Below are 24,915 nucleotides of genomic sequence, written 5' to 3' on the forward strand. Positions count from 1 at the left end.
CAACCATTTTGAATAATATTGCATGAGTTCCTTGTTTTTTAATGCAGCATAGTATTCCATTGTGCGAATATACCACAACTTCTCTAGCCATTCGTTTGTTGATGGGCACTTAGGTTGTTTCCAACTGAGAGGAAGACCTTTGATGAGATGGATTGATTCTGTGACTGGAGTGGTGGGAATGAGTGCATCTGAGATGGCTCGGTTGGCACAGGATAGAACAGCATTTAGGGCTCTTGTACATAGGGTCGCTATGAGTCACAAACGACTCGATGGCACATAACAACAACACATCTTTACTTTTTCCTGGCTCGTCCTGTCAAGTCTAACTTTGCTGTTTGTTGTTGTTATGTGTTGTCAAGCTGACTGTGACTCATAGCGACCCGAGGTACAGCAACTCTGAACCCTGCTCTATTTTGGGCCAACCTCATTGTCTCCGACACACCTACCCCCATTACCCCAGTCACTGAATCAGTCCATCTCATTGAGAGTCTTCCTTCTTTGCAATGTCCCTTCACCCTCCCAAGCATAATGTCCCTCTCCAAAGACTGGTCCCTTCTTGCACCATACCCTAAGTATGTCAAAGGGAGCTTGAGAATATTTGGCTTCAAGGAGCAGCTTTGTTTCACCCTCTCCAGGATGCATCCTGTCTCCATACCTCTTCAATCTGTATGCAGAACAGATCATCTGGGAGGCAGGGCTCCCAGAGAAATGTAGCATTTGGAGGAAGTCTGTCACCAACTTGCATTATGCAGATGACATAAGCTTGCTTGCCAAAACTGAGGAGGGCCTGAGGAATTTGCTGCAGAAATCAAGGACCACAGCCTTCAATATAGATTGAAATTTAATATCAAAAGAACAAAGATTCTCACCACTGAGCCAATTGTCAGCATCAGGAGAGATGGAGAAGAGATTGAGATTGTTAACAGCTTCAGCTTGCTTGGCCCCACAGTCAACACTTTTGTTACTAGCAGACAAGAAATCAAAAGACAAATTGCATTGGGAAAATCTGTTGTCAGAGACTTCTCCAGAGTACTGGAGAGCAATGCTCTCAGTCTAGAGACTAAGGTGCACCTGGTGCAGGCCATGATCTTCACAATTACTTGCAATGCTTCAGAGGGCTGGACAGTGACAAAAGAAGGATAGCAGAAGAATCAATGCCTTAGAGCTGTGGTGCTGGAGAAGAGTATTGAATCTACCATGGACTGCTTAGAGAACAAACAAGTCTGTCCTGTACAGAGTAAAACCAGGCTGCTCCTTGTAGGCAAGGATTTTGAAGCTTTATCTGACATACTTTGGGCATGTTGCCAGGAAGTACAAGGACTTGGAAAAGGATATCATGCTTGGAGATAGAAGGATGGCTCAGGTGAGGTAGACCCTGAATGAGATGTATTGACTCAGTGACTGGGGTACTGGGGGTAGGTATGTCAGAGACAATGAGACTGGCTCAAGATAGAGCAGGGTTCAGAGCTGTTGTACATAGGGTTGCTGTGAGTCACAAGTGACTCAGTGGCACATAACAACATCAATAAGGACCGCTGTGGAAAAATAAAATTTGTAAAGCCATCACTCCAACAATACTAGCAATTTACCTAAGCCTTGTACTTTTTGTGAAACATCTTTTTCTCTTGTAATGAAAATGCAATTTTTATATGGGTTCAATATATATGTTGTTGTGTTGATTGCCTTCGAGTTGAGCATGACTCATTGTCACCCTATGAACAAAAGGCCTGAAGCCCCTCTACAACTATCAACATTTAACAAAGTTCATAGTGTTTCCATAAGCATGTTGTTTAGGAAGTGGATGCTACTCCTGCTTCAAACATATATATATTAAATATAACATAAATATATGTGTTAATCAACTATTTATATTATCAGCAAAACTTCCAGTTAAAGATTAAGTTATTATTAATAAAACTAAGAAGTCATTTGTAGATTTAGAACTGCACAGGAGACAGTAGTCCCAACCCTTGCATTGTTCAAGGACCAGCCATATAGACTTGAACAAGTCATCTTTATGTTGATTTTTATTTAAGTTTTTATTGAAAAGGAAGACTTATCTTTTTAAATGGTTTTCCTCCTTAAAGCACAGAGTACACATAATCTCTCTGAAAACTAAATACTGGTGCTTAAAATGTTTTCAAGCAGAATTGGTGATAGTCAAATATTTTTCAAGAAATCAGGAGATTAATTCTTACAAAGAGGTTAATGTAACTCTGTCAACCCTTAGTGCTAGATCAGCCCTAAGAAGGAGATAATTTTTCTGGTGTGCAGGGTTACCTCTAATTATTTAATTTACTTTTGATTTCAGGCTAATCTAGATGAAAGCCAGATGAGTTCACCTACATTCCTTAGAGCTTTAATGACAGCTGTTTGTAAAGCAGCTATTATAGGTAAGTAACAGTTCTGAAAGCAGCTCTTAACATCTAAAATCCAGTATGTCAGCTACTCAGCCCCTGATTATAGGTGTCTAGATTTATATAATCTTCAAAAATGACCCTGCAAAGGTCTGTTTCTGTGCAAGAGGGTGCCACTTCTGTCTACAATGAATGACTGTCTCAAGCAGAATAGCCACTCTGCTTGCAGGAAGCCCTGAGTGGCTGCTGTAGAATGGTTCTCTTTAACACAATAGGAGGTTATTGCACATTCTTTGGGTGTATTCTATTGCATGTGGCTTTTCTTCTCTTTGCCCCTCCCACATTCTAGTTCTCTTTTTTCTTCTATTCATGAATGATAGCAAATAGGTTTAATATTCCTAAACTAGTATCACATTTGTTTTTATTTTTATCAGTTAGTTTTAAAAGAAAGGTTATTCTCATAGAAAAGTCTATTTGTAGACATAGATATATAAGAAGATGATACTCCTGTTAAACCTGCTTTATGTTGATTTTATTTGATGAGACATTATATGTATTTATATAACATATATAAAATATGTTTTATATATTGCCTACATAGGTAGCATTTTTGTTGTTGATAGATGCCACTGAGTCAGTTTGGACTCAATGAGACCTCACATAGAGCAGAACAGAACACTCCCTGGTCCTGTGCTCTCCTCACTAATTTACTTTTTGAGCCCATTAGATGGCATTGTAATTGTTGTTGTTAGGTTCCTTCGAGTTGAATACGACTCATAGTGACCGTACGAATAAAAGATCTGAACCCTGTTCTATCCTGCACCATCCTCACACTTCCTGACACACAGGATCCCATTGCAAAGTCACCATGTCAATCCACCTGGCTGAGGGGCTTCCTCTCCTTCACCAACCTTCCTATCATCATGTCCTTCTCCAAGGAATAGCTCCTTCTAGAAACATGCCCAAAGTATGTGAGGCGAAGTCTTATCATTCTTGCCTTCAGAGAGCTCTCTGGCTGCACCCTCTCCAAGACATATCAGGTAGCATTAGGATTGATAAAAACCTTAGGTATTCCAAACCTTCAACAGTATCTCATAATATTTAATAAGACCATCTACTTAATCTTAACATTTCTTTTACTGAACTGAAAACAATCCATAAGCTTAAAAGCTGTCACAGGTTTTCAGCCAGCAATATGTATTACATCTCAACATTAAGAAAACAAAAGTCTCCACCAGATGCTCTGCCGGGGAAGGAGGAACAATCTCCTCCTGTACCAGTCAGATCTGATTTGACGGTACACTCACACAAAAGTAATAAAATTAAAAAAAAAAAAAAAGAAAGAAAACAAAAGTCCTCACCATAGGGACAGTAGTGTGATAGATGGAGAAAAGATTAAAATTGTCAACAATTTTATCTTACTTGGATCCACAATAAAAACCCTTGGTACTGGCAGTCAGGATCAGGAGATGTATAGAGCATTGGAAAACTTTGCTGTTAAGAACCTCTCTAGTTTCCTGAAGAGCAATGATGTCCGTTTAAAGACCAGGCTATGGTCTTTCCAGTCACCTACATCTGGTAGCTGGACAGTGGATAAGGATGACAGAAGAATTCATTCCTTTGAGTTGTAGTGTTGGTAAAAAGTACTAAATATCCCACGACTGCCAGAAGAACAATCAGATATGTCTTAGAGAAAGTCCACCAGAATGCTCTTGAAAGGAAAGGAAGGTGAAGCTTTATCTCACATACTTTGAGCATGTTACTAAGAGAGGCTATTTCTTGGAGAAGGACATCATGCTTGGGAAGGTGGAGGGTCAGAAAAAGATCCTCCAGTGGATGGATTGACACAGTGACTGCAGAATTGGGCACAAATGTTACAGAGATGATGAGGATAGCACAGGAATATGATGGGTTTCAGATCTGTTGTTCATAGGGTCACTATGAGGCATACTCAACTTGGAACCTAACAACAGCACTTGGAGATAGCTTTCTGCCATGTACTTTAGTTCCTGAATTATAAGGTGTGTCAAATAGGGTGGGTTTTTTGTTGGGTTTTTAGGGGTTTTTTTGCCCACATTAGTTAAAGCTAAGTAGAAAAATCTATTAAAGATATTTCTAACCATCCCCAGTTCCAGTAAACTATAAGACTTTTGACTCTATAAGATTTTGCAGTTTTGAAATCTAAGTTGGAAAGTATAAGAATTTAAAAAAAAGAAAAAGAAAGTATAAGAATTTGTTTTTCAAATCAAAACTGGTCCCAGTGATAACTTACAAAGAAGATAAAACCTTGTGCTTCCTAGCACTGAGAACTTTTTATTCAGCCCCTTCTTATCATCCTTGTCTCTCAAATGGCCCACACTTGAGCTGCAGGTATGCTTTAGGGTTATTGTTTGCTGCTGCCAGAGTTGATCCTTGCCCTCCTGTTGTAAAGAACTGGTTCCAGTTCTTACAGCCTTCTAGAGAGATTTGCATGGATGATTAATTTCCTTTTTAATGTTGTTTTTATAGTTTGGAATATCATAAAACCACTGTCACTCTTTGACCGTTATTAAAGAGAAATAAATAGGATGTACTACTCTTGAGGGAATCCAGCATTCAGAATGGGTTGCCACGCCATGATTTATTTCAGAGAGAACTTCCTGTTAAAATTTTTTGGGTATTTTAGATACTTTGCCTTGGATCTCTTTGCCTCTTACTTCTCTTTCCTTGCACAGTCATATATATCTCATCTACTCAGAAAATTGAAAATGGTTCCATATATTAATTCCTTAAATATAATGCCTAGTTCTTCTATCCCCTCTAGCTGAGTGCTCTACCTTCCGAGTGGACACTGCTGTTATCAAACAGAGAGTGCCGATCTTACTCAAGTACCTAGACTCAGATACAGAGAAGGAACTGCAAGCACTTTATGCACTACAAGCATCAATAGTAAAACTTGATCAACCTGCCAGTAAGTTTACTTCGTGTTAAAGTTAACATAGCCCATGGTGTCTATTTATTCAAATCAAGAGATGATTGAGAGTTTAAACTCTGGACAGTAGAAGAATCACTCGGTACAAACACTCTGATAACCACCAACTTTAAAGAATCTGATTTTTTAGAAGTACTTTTACAAGCATATCATTACAGGAAAATTACCTTCTATTAGAGATTTAATCCTTATTTTAGGTCTTGTCTATCTAGTATACTTTATGCAGTGATAGAATTATGTCTAGTACAGTAGCCATGAATAAGATGTAACAGTTAACTTTTAATTTTACTAAATTTAAGTAGCCATATAAGGTAAATTGGATACCATATACAGTGTAGGTGTAGGACATCTTTGGTATTATAGTATATAGATGGTAAAGCTTACACGTTCTTTGTTTTTGATCTTAACAGTGAAAATTAGTTTATCATTTTGAGGAAGCTATCCTTCAAATGCCAAAAGCAAACATTAAGTGCGTTAAACATGTTATATTCCCAAAAGAATTTTAAGATAGTTTTCAGTCAGTGATAATGATAAATTCTTGGTTGTTAATCAGACAAATAAGGTAACCTGAACACCCAAGTCTTTATGATGCTGGTTCCTTAGATGAATTAAATTAAAATTTGAAAATTCTGTTGACATTTGTGAAAGTGGATAATATACTGCTATTTTAGAGACTTGGCACTGGAGACTTAGACCTTCTTAGGTGGTACCTCTTACAAAGTTGAGCCATCTTTCCCTAATGATATTGAACCTCTCTAGAGAATAGAGAAAAAGATTGAATCCAACCCTCCACAGATATATAACTGAAGAGACATCTAAATCTGAATCAAAACTTAAACTTACTTTGTTTTCTTTCTCTAAAGACCACTTCATAAATCAATTAACATCCAAGAAAATTTAAAAATTCACTGCTGTCCCATTGATTCCTAATTATAACAACCCTAAAGGACAGAGTAGAACTACTCCATAAGATTTCTAATTTTTATAAAAACAGATTGCTCCATCTTTTTCACATGAAGCAGCTGGTGAGTTTGAACCACCAACCATTTTGTTAACAAATGCTTTAGGTTGAAGCACCACCAGGGCTCCCCCATTCAAGACCAATGCTTCTTGTTCCCCAGTATAGGAAAAGAACATTAATATTTCAATGGCAATGGTTAAAGAGCAGCTGGAAGTAACCCTGTGTTCAGCTAGTCAAAATATACCCCGTAATTTTCAGCTTCAGTGATCCCTAAGAAAGTTAGTTCTAGATTTACTACCAGTAGAATCCTGGTCACTGCTTTCATTTTCCCTTAGTCTAGCGAGGGTTTAAAACATGAGTCATTTCAGTAGTAACTTAACTAATATAATAACAAAGAAAAATCTAAAGTAGTTTTTATTCTTTTTAAACCTATTAGTATTCTTGTGTATTCCACTTCATTCCTTCATTATGAGTGATCGGAAAGCTGGCTTTAGGAGCCAAAAAATAAGGTAGGGACATACACACACAGAGTGTCATCTATATTCTGTTTTGCTTTCATTGTGAATATTTGGATTACAATATTTTTTTTAAAAAGAGAGAAAGAAAATTAAGCCCTAATTTCTTATTAGGTGCAATCAAATCAGCTTCAACTCATAGTTGCCCCAAGTACAAGAGACCAGAATTACCACCCTATCCTGCATCATCCTCGCAGTCTCTGCTGAGCTTAAACCTATTGTTGCAGCCAAATAGAGGGAGAAAGATATAAAGAAGATAGGCATTGTTGTTATGTGCTACTGAATCAGCTGTGGCTCTTAGTGATGCTATGAGCCAGTCTCACTCTCTCAGATACACATGGCCCCTTTGCACAGAGAGGCAAATATATAAAGTAGGGCTTCATTTTTTTTCTCACCACCACTTCTAAGAAATAATATAAGCGAAGTTCTCAAAGTAAAACAGGATTATATAAAAAGAGTTTAGGTATTAAAACAACTATACAACTATATAGTTAAAGTGGACAAAATCTAGATAAGATCTTTTATGCCTATGTTTTCCATATGAATAATTGAATGTTTGCTCTTTCATTTTTAAAACATTAGGAGGCAGAAAGTGTATATACCTTTTCTGTAAAAAATTTGTGAAAGTAAAATCTTTTCAAACTGAAGAAATGTATAAAGTTTAAAAGGGAAAAAAATTCTTTAAATTAAGTGTTTAAAACCTATAGAATTATCAAATAGCTCAGTAATACCAGAGAATAGTTCCAATTATTCAAAACAATAGAAATAAAGAGTAATTTAGACCGCTTGTATTCTACAGGTTGTGCAGATTTACTGTCGAGCTATAATGATAACTTCTCACTGATGCTAATTGTCAACTGAATTCTCTGGGGGAATGAATGTGAATTCACTCATTACTTTGAAATATGTTTTCATTCACAACCACTGTGATTCCAACACTGAGGGTTTCTTTTTACCACATTTCAGACTTGCTCCGGATGTTTTTTGATTGCCTCTATGATGAAGAGGTGATCTCTGAGGATGCCTTCTACAAGTGGGAGAGCAGTAAGGACCCCGCTGAGCAGAATGGGAAGGGCGTAGCCTTGAAATCTGTCACAGCATTCTTCACGTGGCTGCGGGAAGCCGAAGAGGAATCCGAGGATAACTAAAACTTCAAATACACAAAACGAAACAAAAGAAACAATTTAAGTATTTTTTTAAAAAAATTTCACGTCTTCGCCAATCACAGTGCAGCAAGGCCAATTCTCGCAGAAACCCCCACGCGTGCACGAGTGGGAGGGGAAAGAGAGAAAAAAGGTGATCATGGAGGAAAAAGGTACTGGAAAAAGTAAACTTCAAACCTGAGGGCGGGAGCACTAAAACCAAAATACATGTATTATTTATAGAAAATATTTTCTGTTTTAATCTTTTCTTTTTAAACAAGGACTCATACTTTAAATAAATACATCTGTTTAGCAAAAAAAAAAAAAAGGAAAAAAGAAAAAAAAGTTGAGAACTTTTAATTTATTTTAAGGACTGCAAATGCCAGTGTAATTTTTTTTAATTTGCAGTTTCTGTAAACAACTTGTATAATAGAAAAGCAGAGAAATCAAATTCCCTCCCCTTAAGAAGCACCTCACGTTTGTTTCAAAAGCATAGTAGTTAGTCCAGATTTAAGAAGGTTTGGGATGACCAAGGTAAGAATGACTTTTTTTTGTGGTATCAAATCTTTCTGCCTGCCTCTCAGCTTGCTTCAGAAAATAAAAATCACAATAGTTATCAAAACATACATAACCTTGGAACAGAAGGAAAACATTTGTGAAAATGCTGTGGACCAGAGAACTCCAAGAATTGTTTTAAAAAAAGTGCTACCCTAGGAAAAGTACTCTTAATACTTTTGGAATCTTTAGAGCAACTTTAAGGCTTGTAAATATATAGAACAAATATTTAAAAAAGAAAAACAAAAGGAAATGGACTCAATACTATTTCTTTTCACTTTCAAAATATAAAGAACAAAATAAAGACAAACATTGCAAGTTTAAAAAAAAGAAAAATGATGTCTCCTTTTGACAGCTGCTGTATGTATGCCCCGTCTCTGGGAGGTGCTTCCTGTCTATTCCTTGTCTAATCCACATCTCTCCTCAGAAAGGTGTGTGTGCAAGTATGTGTGGGTGTCTGTCTGTCTATAGTGAAGCTGGAAAAGATAGGCTGCTCTGGTTTAAGAAAGACAATTATGTTTGCTTCAATGGTACAATCCCTCTTGAAGGATAGAGGAAATAATCTTTCTAACAGCAACAAGGATGAATTCAGGGTGAATTCAATCTAAGGGCAAATTTTTCAGTAACTACATGTTCCGTTGTGTGTTTCAAGAATCTGGACACTAATTCACTTTGAAGGAGGGGGAAACACTACTGACATCCCTTCCTACCCACCAGCCACTATCACTGATATTTAAATCTATCAATTGCCTACAATGCTTAAATAAGCCAAAGACAACTTTTAAAGAGTGAAAGAAATCAAAATGAAATAGGTTTTGTAGATGTTTTTATTAGATTCTGATTAGTGAGTTCAGGTGTAACAGAAATAAGTGTTAATCAGTTCCTGTACGGTATTAAAAAATAGGAGTGGGGTTTAAAAACAAACGAAAGCCATATTTGAATGTAATAATGTTCCCTAACTCCCCTTAAGTCATTCTGGTGAGTATAAAGCCACGTGTGAATTTGTGTACCTCTGTTTCTTCTACACATTCCTCCACTTTTTATAAAGTTGTGGTCTCTACAGTAGGTTTTCCATTACAATTGTGGGTTTTTTCTGAAGAAAGCCAGGAAACTGTCTCTAAATAATAGTCTTGGTATCTGGATAGCCACAGATTTCGTCTGGCTTTCCTCTTGAAGAAACATCTCATTCATGAGATTGCAAAGACGGCACAAAAACAAGCTTTTTCATAGCAACAAACTTTTTTTTTCTCTCCAGAATATAGTTGAGCAAAACACATGATCCAGCTGTATGAGATCACAGAGGACATTCCTCAGTGGTTGAAAGCTGTACCCAAAGTGCTGAGTTCTTAACGTCCTGTAACAGTCACATGGCAGCAACTTCCATAGAATATAGGACCTGGGAATCTGTTTTGAGATCTAGCTACATGCTCTGCCTAGGTATCCTCAGTGGGAAGAACCAATTTGCAGAGGATTCTGATGTGTTGTAGGTTTTTACAAAGTATTGACAATATTCATCGATGAGAGACTGGGGTGTTGAGGGAAGGCAGAAGAGGTGAACGTCTCTTGGGAATCTTCATGATAAAGTGATGAGGATAGCCCTATTCATCAATATTTTAAATATGGACAAATGTAAAGAATAAGAGAGAGAGATAACCATTTTAGAAAAAATTTAGTCTTGAAAAGCTTCAGTTATAGACATCATAGTACAGTAGCAGAAATAATGTTTGAAATCTGACCAGTAACAAGAAGTGTGATGAATATAATTGTTATACATAGAATATTATTAGAACTAGACAGTAAACCTAGTGGCAAAATAAGAGTAAAATGGAATAACTGACCACTGATGCTACCTGAGGAAGCTTTGGTGACATAATCTGTGGGGAGTCACACCCCCTACCACCAAAGCCAGTCTCTCTGATGGTTAGAATCCACCAGCAGCTCCCTTGGTGGCCGGAGGAGGGTGGGGAAGAGTGGTAGTGGGGCTGGAGGAAGGTAGACAGTGTCTTCCTTTGCATTTTACAGCTTCAAACCCAGTGGAGAGTCAGCTACAAGTTGGTTCCCACCCAGTGGCAATAGGTTGAGCATATTAACTAGGAGTCTCTGGTGGTGCAACTGTTTGAAGGTTCAAGTCCACCCAGAAGTGCCTAAGAAGAAAGACCTGGGGATCAAGCTCTGGAAAGTCAGCCATTAAGAACCCTATGAAAGGAGCACAGTTCTAACCTGACACATGGGGTCTCCATGAGTTGGAATTATCAACTGAACTGAAAAAAACTGCCATAATTCCAAACTTCTTCACAGTCCTCATATGGGAAGCAATGTTTAGGTGTTTTTATTTCTAGTAATAGCATTGACATGACTACATTAATTCAAGATATAGCACAATCTGTTCCATCCATTGGAACAGACGTTAGGAACAGGTATAGTAACCTCATTTTAGTTCATTAATTCAAAGTGCTTCTTGCCCATATTTGAACCTATATATTTTTTTTTCAGTAAATTAAATAAAAATTCTCCTCTTTCTAGCAAAGAAACATGATGCACAGGTATTTACCTAAACATCAGAGACAGCATGGGTAAAGTCCATAGTGTTTGCTTTGTTTTTATTCCTTAAGTATAACTTCTTTTGACATAGTTTGATAATATGTTTATAACCATCAGCTAGTTTTATACAAATCACAAGACTATTCTTTTATCACTCTGTAGATTTGATATATATGCCCTGGGACATCCGAGGAACTAGGATCTAGTAATTTTGACCTCTCAGTTTTTGTTTCTCTCTTAATTTTGCTTGGGATTGTAACTCTTACGTTAAGTGGGAGCTATTATCATGTACCCTAGAAAAATTAGATGGTACTTGACTTGGAGTTAAAGGCCCAAACCAAGAATCCAAATGACTTCTTGTTCCTGATTTTAAAATTAGGGTTGAAATTTTGGTACATTGATTTTTACTGTGTTAAGTACATTAAATCTGAAGTTTTATTTCTTCCTTTAGTTGAGTCACATTTAGAATCTGGCTGTTGAGCTTCTTGAAGTTGTTTATTTGTCATAAGAGTAAAACTAGTCAAGTAAGTAAGCAAGAAACATGTTTTGAGGCATACTCAAATCACAATTGAAAATATATATATATATATATATATATATGTTCAAATTTTTAAAAATACTTGAGATAGACCTCTACCGATAGCTGTTTGGCTTTATTAGTTTTATAGTCCATAGTTTTCTTGAACAGTATGGAACATAGTTCAATAAATTTAACCTCTAGAGCTCCATTTCCTCCAATGGCTGAGAAAAAGACTACATGCTCATATATATGCTTCAAATATTACATATATCCCTCAAAGGGAAGAATAATCAACTGGTAGAAAAGATGTTTTAAGACTACAAAAAAACTAACTTTTCTGTACTATCAAGTCATTGAATGACTCATGTTAAAGACATAAATTACAGAGAATCATGTGCCAATTTTACATATGTGTTTTTTAAAAAAATAATTATAGACTTAAGGAAGGTTACAAAAATAGAACAGAGAACTCCCATACAGCACTTGTGGCATAGAGGTTTACATGTTCATGCTAACTAAAAGGTCATCGGTTCAGATCACCAGCTGCCCTTTGCAAAAAGCAATTGCATAGTTTGCTCTCCTTAAGATTTACAGCTTCGGAAATGCATGGATGCTCACCAGGATGGCAGTGGATTTGGATTTTGGGGTTTGGTTTCCCCTAATAGTATCATTTTAAATTACCAAGGTATATTTGTCACATCTAAAAAAATATCTTTTAAAATGCAGTCAAGTAATTGCTGTCAAGTTGGAATCAGCTCATAGCAGACCCTCCGTTGGGTTTCCAAGGCTATAAATTGCACAGGAATACGCTATCCATCCTTTTCCTACAGAGCAACTGATGGATTTGGACCACCAAAGAGGCACAGCTTTTGTGTTATTCATGCAACTCCCTCCAAACTACACCACCAGAGCTCTCTTGAAAACAATATTAATTCTTTACTATTAACTCCATATCTTTCTTGAGTTTCACTAATGTCCTTTTTCTGTTTCAGGATACAACCCAGGATCCCATATTATATTTAGTCATCATATCTCCTGAATATTATTTGACAGTCTTTCAGTCTTTCCCTGTTTTTCATGACCCTGAAAGATTTGAGGAATACTGTCCAGGTATTTTGTAAAATACCCCTCACTTTGAGTTCATCTGATGTTTTCCTCTTGATTAGACTGGGGCTTGGGGTGGGGGTGGGGGAAATATGCCTCAAAGGTAAACTGTCTCACACATCACACAGTATCAGTAGGTATGTAACATCTACATTTGATCACTGGTAACGTTAACCTCAATCACATGGTTAATGTAGTATTGCTGTATTTCTCTACTCCAAAGTTACCTTTTTTTAAAATTGTGATTTGTGTGAAAGTTTGCAAAGCATTTTGTTTTGATTTGCTTTTTTCCTAAGCAATCATTCATGCACATTGTGTTATGTATCCCTCCTGACTGTAGCCTGTTCTTAAGAAGCACCATAGAGTCAGTCCATCCCATCCTGGAGGGAGGTGGGTATGGGAGAAGACTCAGCACTTCCTTCTGCAAGGGGGCAGTACCTAAGTTAGTATATGGAATTCCACAGGATTTGTCTCTTGTCCCTAGGGAGCTCTGGGGACTTACCAGCCAGGAGTTAATGCTGCCCACCCAAAGACAGGTGGTTCAGATTCACCAACTGCTCTGTGGGAGAGAGATGAACAGTCTCCTCACATGTGATTTACAGACTGAAAATCCACAGGAGAGTCCATTTAAGCATTGATTCTGACTCAACAGTCAGGTGGATGGATATACTAGATCAGTATGGATTCATATGCATTTATTTCATACTTTGGGTTATGATTCAATACTACATTATTTTGTTGTTCAAATTGCCCTGACTCCTGGGAACTCTTTCACCTTCACACTTGTATCACTTTGATGTATCTTTATATTTTAGAACATCCTTACTTTCTGATATTAACCCCACTTCAGCACTAGAATCAGCCATTTCTCCAAAAGCCCTGGTTTCTTTTATTGGAATGTGGTATTTAGAAACCATTTTAAGGTGAGGTCTTGGCAGATGAATCAACCATATTTACAAGGAACACTCAATTTTAGATAGTGTTGCTTTTACTTGTTACTATATACTTCAGACACCCCAATGAGTTGTCATGCACATAGCATCTATTTTGTCTTTACACTGACAATTCTTAAGTCGTTTTTCTCTAGAAATGAGTTCTCAGGCAGCAAGAGGAATAGCCATGCCTTTGTTTAAAATTCCCAAATTCAGCCACACAGTTATTGAATTGTAACTACAGGCTAATGAAGCAGTTATACCTAAGAAAGGGTTTAATCAAAGTGTGGATTGAGCCTGCATTATTTGCTTCATCTGTGAACTTGTTAGAAATACAAACTTATGGGCCCAAATCAGCTAAATAAAAATTTGTAAGGATGAAACAAACAGCTTTAACAAACTTTTCAGGTGATTCTTATGCTCACTGAAATTTATATACACATCTAACTGAGTCACCACCCAAGGTACCTCACATCCCTGCCACAGTTTATCAGGTCCTTCACCAGAAGCTAAATAGTAACAAATACTGCTCTACAGACTTTGTTTTCTTATCTGTAGTAGAGAAACAAATGCCTTTTTCATACTACAGTATCAATAGGATACTATTAAGACACTTTGTAAGATGTTATTTGCCATTAAATTTCAGATGGCATCTAATTTGGTTGTCACTCTAATCTTACCTGTAAGGAGGTGGTTGTTGATAGCTGTTAACTGTCCTCAAGTCGGCTTCAACTCAGGTGACTTCATTTCTGACAGGTAGATTAGTAACCTATAGAACAAAAGAGAATTGCCCCTTAACGTTTTCAGGAATGAATCTTTATGGGAGGAGGCCTGGTGGCACAGTGGTGAAGTGCTCAGCTGATAACTGGACAGTCAGCAGTTTGAACCCATCAGCCACCCTACAAGAGGAAAATGTGACCGTAACTTACAAATTCCAGCCTCAGCTACGGGGCAGTTGGTGGTTCTCTCCAGCAGAGTTGCAGTGAGGTTTTCCATCTTTATGGAAACCACGTTTGCCACACATTTCTCCCTAGGAGTAAATGGTGGGTTGGAACTTCCCTGCTGATCTTTCAGTTAGTACATGAGTGTTTATCACTGCACTCCAGAGCATCATAATAAGATTTTGATTCATTTTCTTTAAATTCCTGGGTCATATTAAGAAGAGAAGAAAAAAATTCCCCATTAATCTTTCTCAAACTTACCTTTAGCTACAAAAGAATGACATCTTAGAGTGACCAACTCAGTGTACAGAGACTAACCTGGTTTGAAAACTAAAAACTCCACCTCCCACTGTCCCCCAGATTCTCCTTAGACAAACCAGAATGCCTGTCAGTGGTCTTCTGACTCTCCCTCCCTCATGTTTGGTCAGCATCACAGTGCTGCTTACAACATTAGCATCTTCCTGCAAAGATTAGCAAGTAAGTCAAGAAAGATGAATGGGAGAGAGTAAAAATACTATTGGTAAATGTATTTCTTATTACATAATCAGATTTCTATATTTTGCTTTTTTAGTGTTAAAAATAATCAAAACTCAATTAAATTTTTTAATTAAGATTTCTTTAGAGCACTTATTCTGTATGCCTAAAAAGAGAACATTTTGATTCTAGAAAAAAATAAATAGCTCAAAGAAATGAGGTACTGTTACTGTGTACTATCCAGTCAGAACTAACTCATAGCCAACCCTCCTGTTAGTTTTCAGAGTAAATCACACTAGTAGGAGATTGCCCATCGTTCTCCCAAGGAGCAGGCCATAGATTCAAACTTTGTTCCTATGAATTGGCAGCAAAATTCTTTGCCACTAAGCCACCAAAGCTCCCTATAAACAGAAGGAGAGGGAGAAATATAGAGCAACAATTGACTAATCTTAACATGATTACTTGTGGCAGGAATGTCAGAGACAGTGAGATTGGCTCAGGATAGCACAGGGTTTGGAGCTATTGTGCATAGGCTCCCTATGAAACACAGGTGACTCAGTGGCCCTAAACGACAACATGATTGCTTAAACTCTGCCCAACCCTTTTACTAAGATTAAGTCAACTCTCTGGCCCTCCGCACAGCCACAGTGTTTTGAAATTGAAGTTTAGTAAGCCTGACTTAAGACAAGAAAAGGTTTATAACTTTGAGTGAAAGAAAAACTGCTGTCTGAGTAAATTTTGGTTAGAGATTTCTTCATGAGAAATATTTTTATTTGGTAAGGAAACCCCCAAATTAAAGCAAGATAGCTATTATCTGTTTCTCTCTTGAACAGTAATAAACTCGGTAAATGGTGTCTCTTCAGTCTGTCTAAAATACAGTGTTGCAACACTTATCATCCCCAGAAACCTTACTGGAAAATGGGCTTGTTCCTTGGTGATATTAAGACTAAGAACCTTAGTCACCGTGGTTCTCACTGGAATTGAGGTGAAGGGAATACTTGTAATAAAATTCCCAAATGTTTTTGTTCCCTTGAGAGCTGAGCTGTAACTCTACCCAGTTTGTCAGATGTGCTGTTTAACCTTGCCCTCAAAACTAGTAAATTCTTGGCACTAATTTTTTTCAGATTCTTCAAGTAACATTTATGATTAGAAGTTGATTCTCATGGAACACTAAAGGGTTGCAAATTTGAAGGACAGATACTGTGAAATTATAGGTAGCAAAAGTAACAGTTTGAAATCTCTCTCTTACTGCCATCCAAGAGGAACCAACTCATAACTGAACCTCCCACAGATTTCCAAAGCTGCAGATCACACAGAAAGGGAATGCCCAATTTTCTCCCAAGAGGCTGCTTCTGGGTTACCAGAGTGACTCTTCATGGAATACACCACAAAAGCTCCCTAAACTTGCAACCAGTTTATAAGAACAAACAAAACCAAAGCAATAGCAAATGCAAGTATTGTTGTTGTTGTTGTTATGTGCCATCGAGTCATTTGCGACTCATAGCGACCCTATGGACAAGAGCCCTAAACCCCATTCTATCCTGTGCCAACCTCGCTGTCTCACATTCATTCCCACCGCTCCTCACAGAATCAATCCATATCATCGAGGGTCTTCCTCTCCTGCACCGTCCCTCCACTCTCCCAAACATGATGTCCCTCTCCAAGGACCAGTCCCTCCTTGGAACATGCCCAAAGTATGTCAGACAAAGCTTCAGAATCCTTGACTCCAGGGAACATTCTGGCTTCACCCTCTCTAGGACAAACCTGTTTGTTCTCCTAGCAGTCCATGGTATATTCAACACTCTTCTCCAGCACTACAGCTCAAAGGCATCAATTCTCTTTCTGTCATCCCTAGTCACTGTCCAGCTCTCCGATGCATAGCACATAATTGCAAAGACTATAGCCTGGATCAGGCGTACTTTAGTCTCCAGGCTGACATCGTTGCACTTCAGTACTCAGGTTAAATGAGGAGCCCTAATGGCCCAGTGGCTAAAGTGCATGACTCCTGACCAAGAAGAGGTCCACAGTTTCTTCACACACTAAAGACGTGATAGTTTCTATAAAGATCTACCACCTTAGCACTCCTGGCAGGCAGTTCTACCATGTCTTACAGGGCCATTATGAGTCAGAAGTACTAGATGACAACTGGGATAGGGTGAATATTACTGAGAAACATACTTGTACACACACGCACAATAATCCACAATTCCTTTATCCAAAGCTGTTCAGGCCAAATGTGATTCAGAGTCAGAATCTAGAACAAGCTTTTAAAGTTGTAAGACTACTACACCGAACGAGATTAAAATGACAGCCAGCCAGTATTGTGTAACACAACAGATAATAAAGGATAATATCATTAAGGGTGAGAGGAGAGTTGATACTATATTTTAATCAGTCTCCATTTTTTACCTGATAGCATAAGTTGTTAATTCTTGCCACTCTATTCCAAGTTGTAGCTAAATGGAGGTCATGGCTAGACTTTCTGGCTAGAGTCCAGAGGTTACCACCTCCCTGATACTTCTAAAACTATATATTCCTTAAGGAACTCAAGCCTTGCCTTAGGTTGTTGGTTACTTCTGGACACTTGGCAACTTAGTCATAATTCATGAGACAATAAAAGCCAGCCCAGCTAGGATCAGAAACCTTTTCTCCCACCCGCCAATCAATAGTCTTCTACTATCTCCCTGTTAATGCTAGTTGGCACGGTGTCCTTCCATACTTAGCCCAGTGACTGCCAAGTCCTAGCTCTGGTTTTGAACATTTTTAGAAGGTTACCGTGCTTCATCTTTTTCCATCCTAATGCCAAGCATTTCAAAGGCTCATACTGTGCTTTTTTTATACAAAGCTAGAGCACTTTCAGCCCCTAAGAGTTAACTATCAATTAGCATTGTTTTCCTAGTGGGTATTACTCTGGAAGCTGGGCAGAAACCTGTTCATCATTATACAATGAAAAAGCTGACACTGACACTCTATCAGGTACACTCGCCAGGAATCAAACCCAAGTTTTCAGCCCGATGGCAAGAAATCTACCACTGAACCACCAGTGTTTCATTTGAATACTGTAAAAGAGAGTAATGCATAGAAGAGGAGAGAATGTTCCTCGGAGAGGGCCTGAGAAAGAGAGGAAGACCCTTAAGCAGATGGATTGACACAGTGACTGCTGCCAATGGGCTGGAGTGTGTCAAGAAATTGTGAGGATAGCACATTATAGGACAGGATTCAGATCTGTTGTTCATAGGGTCCCTATGAATTGTACTCAGTGGCATCTAACAACAACAAAGCATGTAAAGCAATGAATTTCTGAATAGTGGAACTTCAGGTTTTTTATAGCAGTATTTGAGGATACATTGAGTAAGAGGGTCCTCCTGGTTCCTGAATTTTCTAAGAAAAGTAGCTTTCTCCAAATACTAGTAACTCTACTTCTGAACTTGCTAAGGCAGGTTCTCACCAGTGCAAAAGGTCTTAATTTAATTACCTTAGTAATTACATAGCTCGCACACACAAATTGAATGATGCTTTTACTAGCATAGCTCAAAGTCAAGTGAGATAAATGTAAGACCACATACTCATGGAGTCATTCAGATGCCACTACATATAAAAAACCAGCCATTTATCAGAAAAATATCAGAACCAATCTAGAAAAACTCAAAGTCATTGCCATCAATCTGAACCTACTCATAGTTGCCCCTCCAATAGATACTGTAACTCCTACAGGGGAGCTGCCAAATTCCAGCTGCCAGACAGGTGTGACCTTTAAAACTATGCCACCAGAGCTCACTTGAACCAATAAATGTGCCCCCCAAATATCTCAAAAATTTTCCAAAAACCCTTCAAACTCATTGTCATCGAGTTGATTCGAACTGCCCAACTTTGAGTTGAAAGCACAGCTCGCTCTATCCACTATACCCCCCCTTATTTTTTTTTTCTGCCCACTATAGTTTGAGTCTTCAAGCAGATTTTCAACTCAGTCACTACAAGTGCTTTCATTGCACACTCATACTACACAGTGTTTTTGTTTCAGGCCTTTCTCCTTTTAGTGAATTTGTGAACAATCAGAATAAAATATTTTTAAGGCAAAAACCTCACTTTGCTCTTTTCTGGATCAGTCTTACATGAAATGGATTTAAAAACTTTACAGTAAGAAAATTGGACAGGATCTTTAGGTTTTAACAAAACTTAGTTTTAACCTATAAATAAGAAGAAGGAAAGCAAAAGCCAGAAATGTTGACAAAGTATACAGAATGAAGAAATGACTTGAAGTACCCAAAAATTCCCCATGAACAAATTGAATCCGAGACCAGAGTGCCAGGGATTTGGTACTATCAGGTCTTTAATGCTCTTTGGCACACTGGAAAACATGGAAAACTTGACTACAGATAGGAAATGTGCCCGAGTGAGCCCATGCCTCACCGTGCTCACTGGGTGCTTCATCCCCATCACCCCCACACCACCCACTGCCATCCACCCAATTTCAACTCGTAACCGACCGGCTAGGACGGTGTAGAACTGCTCTATATGGTTTCCAAGACTTTAAGTCTGCATGGAAGCTGACTTTCCTCTTTCTCTCTTAAACCATTTGGGTAGTTGGCAGCAACCAAGTGCCTTAACCACAACACCACCTTCACCCCTGTCAAGGATTGTAAATTTGAAGAGGCTTTAGGTCTGTAGTATGAGGGTGGAAAAAACAGATGTCAGCCACGCCTAGAAGAGTGTTTTAAATGGAAAGAATGCAAAGTTGTTTACTACGCATTATTAAATTAGTAAATCTATTTTTACCTCGTTTACTAAGTATTTTTCCTTCAGGGACAGTAAATATGAAGGAAAGCTTTGATTCTGAAACAAAGTGCCATAACATGGAATTTTTATGGGATTGGGACATTCCAGCCTTATCTAGAAGCAGACCCTTCTATATGGTGACAAAATAGACATTTGTTCACTACAGTTTAGTAAATAATCACAAGTAAGCCCTTGTTTCCCTTGCTAATTGTGTAATCTGACACTGAGGCCGATATCAAAGTAAAATGACAATTGGAAATTCTTTTTTGTGTTAATCAAATTTCCTTTTCAGGAACGGATCTCCCTACATGTGTGGAATAGGGAGCCAGGGCTAGATGCTTTCACAGACTAGACAAGCAGTTATTTCAGCTCTTAGCCAAAATCACCGCCTTGCCCTGTACTATCTATCTGGGGACTTAATGGGAATGCATGTAGGTTTTGAAATTTCCGATATCTGGTTTTCCAATTCTGTGGCAGTCTTCGAAGAAGGGTAGACTGCTCTCGTGCTATGGCTGAAATGAGGAGTGGGAAATACCAGCTCTTAAACTGGTAACTCGATTGAGATGAAGGACTGAACTAAAGAGCAGAAGAAGCAGAGGGTAAGAAGTGAAGTGAGGGTTCCTCAGCTGAAACCGAAAAGGCACCGCGTATTGCGAGGAGGCGCTGTCCACCTGCCCGGGCATCGCACACGAGCGCCCTCTCGCGATTCTGCGCGCCCGGCGGGGAAAGCACGTCTACTTCTCCCGTCCCGCAGACTGGGGGCGCGGCCACGGGCGCGCGCACGGGGCGGGGCGGGGGCGAGAGCGCGCGCGCGGGGCCGCGGGCAGGGGGGCGGGGCGGCAGAGCTCGGCGGCTGGGCCTGGAGGACAGCAGCGCGGAGGCGACGAGCGGCATCGGGTTTGGCGCTGAGAGGCCGTGTGGGACACAGACTCCAGGAAGGGGGGAGCATAGAGGTAACACGGGACTGAACAATCGGGCGAGGACTGAGCGCGAGCTCACGGGGCCCCGAAGGTGAGTGGCGGGGGCCGCCCGCCGGAGGCGCCGACGCCGCTCCCGGAGAGGAGGGGGCGGGGCGCCCGGGGCCCTAGAGGTGGTGCCTTTTGTCCGCCTGCCTTGGCCGCTCCGCCTCTCTTCCCCTCCCCCCTGCGCTCTAACCCCCCGGCCTCTTGCGTTGACACCTCCTCCGGGGTCCTCTAGCGCGCGCGCGCTCCCGCCCTTGTTTTGTTTGGAATCGAGGGTGGAGGGGAGAGCCTGCTTTCGCCTCAAGACCCCGCGTCCCAGCGCGCCTGCGCTAGCGCCGTCCCGCCGCGATTGGCTGAGGGCTTGCGCATGCGCCCGGGCCCCGGCGCGGTCCCGGCACCCCTTGCCCTCCCCCTCAGCCCTCGCAGAGCTTCTCCGAGCCGGTTCGAAAGATGCCGGCGGCGGTGACTGGCTGTGGCGGACCCGCCCCCCGGGTTCTCCGCCCCCGCCGCCGCCATTACGGAGCTCCCAGTGGTGAGTTTGCGGAGCGCTTGTTTCTCGCCGCCCGCAGCTTCTGACGTTGCACAGGCGGGCGCTTCTCCGGTCCCCCGGTCGGCCCCGGCCTCGCGACCCTCCCTAAGCCCGAGCGCTGAGCTGTCATCCCCGCCGGTGTCCGCATCCCCCTCCGGTGTCCGCGTCGTGGAGTCTTGACCTCCTTCGCCTTCTCTGCCTTCCTCTTGGCTCCGCTCGCTCTCCCTCTCCCCAGCCTTCTGCTCACGCACCACATTTGGCCCCGTATAGCGCTGCGTTTCCCGCCTCTTTGTCTCTGCTCTTCTTCGCACCTCTCGAATGTTTCCGAGCTATTCGCGCGCCCGAAAAAGCTGCCGCCGCCGCCGCTACGGACGGCCTTGCGCTTTCATTTCCCGTGTGACAGACCTAGAACTTGCTGCTCCCCGCACCTTAGACGAGGTGCTTTAATTAGAACAGCGTGTTCTGCATATGTGGGAGATAAAGTTACGTTTGTGAATAGAGACGTTTGTAACGAGAGAGGGTGGTGAAGTGTGAGCCTTAGATGTTTAGGGTTCTGTATCAGACTGACCACTGTCTGGGACTGAGGATAGTTTGCTCTTTTCTTGAATCCTGGTTTTCAATGGGTAAGGGCCTTGCCTGCTGGCAGAATGGTTGATGGTTCGAACCTACCTAGAGATACGTGGGAGAAAGTAGCAGTCTGCTCTCAGATGAGTTTAGGAAACCCGATCGATGATCGATCGGGCGATTCTTTTGTGTCTAGTCCACTGGAGTCGGAATCAACGGGACTGACACACAACAACGCTCAAACAATCTCCCTTGAACACTCAGGAGTATGTCTGTCGCTTCCTTATGATCTAAGAATCCTATTCGAAGCACATTTGGAAATTCAGCTTGGCCTCTAGGAGCAAGCTTTGTCTCGGAGTGGAACGAGACGTAAGGTGTTTGGAAAGATGCTTTCATTTTGTTTCATTTAGCATAGGTGTAAAACTTTTGTTAAGCACATTTTTTGTTTTACTGTTTTCCAGCGTTTAGTGTATTTTATTTTAAAATAGAAGCACAGTTCTTCAGGCTTTCAGTTTAGTTTTGTTTTTAAGTTTCCTTGAAAGATTGTGATTAGATGTGTGGTAGAGAACGTATCCTAAACTCTTCTTACACAGACTGCCTTTAAATTAGAATGTGATTCTATTGACAGCAGGGACCATGTAGTGTCCAGAACATAAGGGACTAAGAGAGGCAGTAGCGAAATACATACTCATTTATTAAAATGTAAAAAAGAAACAAAAAGTTCCCAGCAGTTAAATAGTAGGTATGTTTTTTCTGATGTGGCCCATTAAGTCCGAGTATAATGAAAGATGTTAGATTGCAAACTTGGAAATAGTCACTGTATTATATTGCTTACATTTATAATGAAGTACTTGCCAAAAAATGTGTATCACTGACAGTGTCAATAGCATACACATAATTTTTCTCTTCCATTTGTTGTGTACCATTTAATCAGAACTGACTCGAAACTAACAACTCCAGCAGGTTTTCAGAGGCAGTAGTGGCAAGAAGCTGTGCTGCAATCCACAGTGCACGCAGTTTGAATCCTCCAGCTGCTTCGCACAAGGATAGGCAATCTTCTGTATGATTAAAGCCTGCTGGAGCATCAGCCATAGGTTGGTTCCCACTCAACAACAGATCACTGGAAGAGCTTGGCATCATTCTTTGGAGGAGCACCTACCTGGTGGATTCGAATCACTAGGCCACCAGAGGTCTCCTTTGTTCCACTTAGTACACAGAAAACATAAGAACTGATATTTTGCTTTTACTACAGTGGCCTTTTTTTATTGCCTGTGTTAATTTTTTTAATCAGTTAAAACATTTGAAGCATTTATTCTTCCTTGGTAAAAGCAAATCCTTGTAGTATTAATCTGAGATTAACTTTTCTAAAAAGACTGATGACTGCATGAGGATATAAACTCACTTAAACTCAGAATCATTGTTTTTGGCACAGGCTTAAAATCTAATTTATTACATTTTATCCATTCTTTTTTATGTACCAAATACTTGTTGAGAACCTGTGCTCTGTTTTCTCAAGTACATTCAAGTTATCAAGGATGCATCAGTGAAGTAGCCACAAAAATATCTGTGGAGAAAGAGTAGCAACCTGAAAGTTGGTCATTCAGAAGTGCAGCAGTGAAAGTTTAGTTGTTAGATAGATGTTGATTTAAAGACAGTGTGAAGCAACTATTCTATAGTTTTAGTAACTGCATAAGGAATAGTGAACTTTTAAAATAATCTATTAATTGTGGTTGACCATGAGTTGATTCCGACTCAAGGCAACTCTGTGTGCACATAGAAGTTCTTAGGTAGGGTATTTAAGGTTGTGGCCTTTTTAGTAGCAGGTCACCAGACCCTTCTCTGGGTCTTTGGGTGGGTTTAGATAGCCATCCATCTGGCTGTTTGTCGAGTGCTTAACATTTGCACCACTAAGGGTCTCCTACCTATTAACTAATCTACCATAAAGAAAAGACTACAAACTGAATATGAAGTTCTGTGACCTTTATGAAAGAAATTTAGAAGTAATGCAGATCATTATTAGTATTTATTCCAACTAACCTTGGATTATTTTTTTTTAAATGGTCTTCATACACACACACAAAAAATGGTCTTCACATATGTTGAATGTGGTGATGTCAAGTATTATTCATTCAACTTATTTTCCATAGTTTTTCTGCACTTATTTATGTTTTGGGCACTGTTCTAGATACTGGAGATAACAATGGTGAATTTAAGCTCTAACCCCTGTATGCAAGAGACACACAATAAGAAATAAATGTATATTTAAATGATTGAGAGGTGGAAAGCCTTTTAACATTGGATAGGAATGTTATTGTAGGGTCTGGGATAAGAGTGGTGCAATTTAAAAGACCAACAAGTCCAAAATTTGAGGCAGGAATGAGCAGAACAAATCTCGTAAACCAAAAAGTGGTCTGTATGTTGGAGTCCGAAGAGTACAGTGATGAAGAGCCCTGAATGTTTTAACTCCAGTACCTGGAAAAGTGGTAATTGGAAGATTTTAACCAGAAGTATTGGGCAGACTTTTCACTTTGAAAATTGTTTCTGGTGCCCCTCACCCCTACCCGTAGGTTAAGGGCTTGGCTTCTAACCAAAAAGTAGGCAGTTTGAATTCACTAATCCCTCCAAAGGAGAAAAGATGTAACAGTCTGCTGCTCTAAAAGATTACAGCCTTGGAAACCCTATGCCGTGATTCCCTCTGTCCTGAAGGTTTGTAATGAGTTGGAACTAGTGTGGCTCCAACAGATTTAGGGGTATAGTGGTCACCGTTTTTGTTTTTTTTTTTAAATCCGAGGAATACCATGTAAATGAATTGTATTTGTTTTACATTTTAATAATTTGTGTATACTGAGTTTGCTAGAAAGGCTTTGATTTTTTTTCTGATAATTTTTATTTGTTGTTGTTGTTATGTGCCGTCGAGTCGTTTGCAACTCATAGCGACCCTATGCACAACAGCCCTAAACCCTGCTCTATCCCACGCCAACCGCACCGCCTCTGACACACCCATCCCGATTACCCCAGTCACCGAATCCATCCATCTCATAGAGGGTCTTCCCCTCCTGCGCTGTCCCTCC

At 39.9% G+C, this 24,915-nt stretch overlaps 2 protein-coding genes across 6 annotated transcripts in view; both read left to right on the forward strand.

Annotated features, from left to right (window-relative positions):
- Positions 1 to 8,831, forward strand: part of EIF4G3 (eukaryotic translation initiation factor 4 gamma, 3) — a 427,927-nt gene extending 419,096 nt beyond the window's left edge. Inside the window, exons 31-33 of one of the 4 annotated variants that reach the window (XM_006883565.1) lie at positions 2,312 to 2,393; positions 5,161 to 5,307; positions 7,771 to 8,062. In XM_006883565.1, coding sequence (XP_006883627.1) covers positions 2,312 to 2,393; positions 5,161 to 5,307; positions 7,771 to 7,952 — 411 coding nt within the window. In that variant the 3' untranslated portion in view covers positions 7,953 to 8,062. Of the gene's footprint in view, positions 1 to 2,311; positions 2,394 to 5,160; positions 5,308 to 7,770 lie in introns of all 4 variants that reach the window. The other 3 variants (XM_006883564.1, XM_006883567.1, XM_006883566.1) reach the window with 3 other exon arrangements.
- An 11,806-nt stretch (positions 8,832 to 20,637) lies between these two features.
- The window catches only part of HP1BP3 (heterochromatin protein 1, binding protein 3), a 38,163-nt gene continuing 33,885 nt past the window's right edge, over positions 20,638 to 24,915 (forward strand). The window contains exon 1 of one of the 2 annotated variants that reach the window (XM_006883570.1): positions 20,638 to 20,742. The gene's annotated coding sequence lies outside the window, so the exon portion shown is untranslated. Of the gene's footprint in view, positions 20,743 to 21,265; positions 21,284 to 24,915 lie in introns of those variants that run through there. The other variant, XM_006883569.1, reaches the window with a different exon arrangement.

Source organism: Elephantulus edwardii, unplaced genomic scaffold (genome assembly GCF_000299155.1).
Source record: "Elephantulus edwardii isolate Elephantulus edwardi_28Jun2011 unplaced genomic scaffold, EleEdw1.0 scaffold00028, whole genome shotgun sequence".
Taxonomy (NCBI): domain Eukaryota; kingdom Metazoa; phylum Chordata; class Mammalia; order Macroscelidea; family Macroscelididae; genus Elephantulus; species Elephantulus edwardii.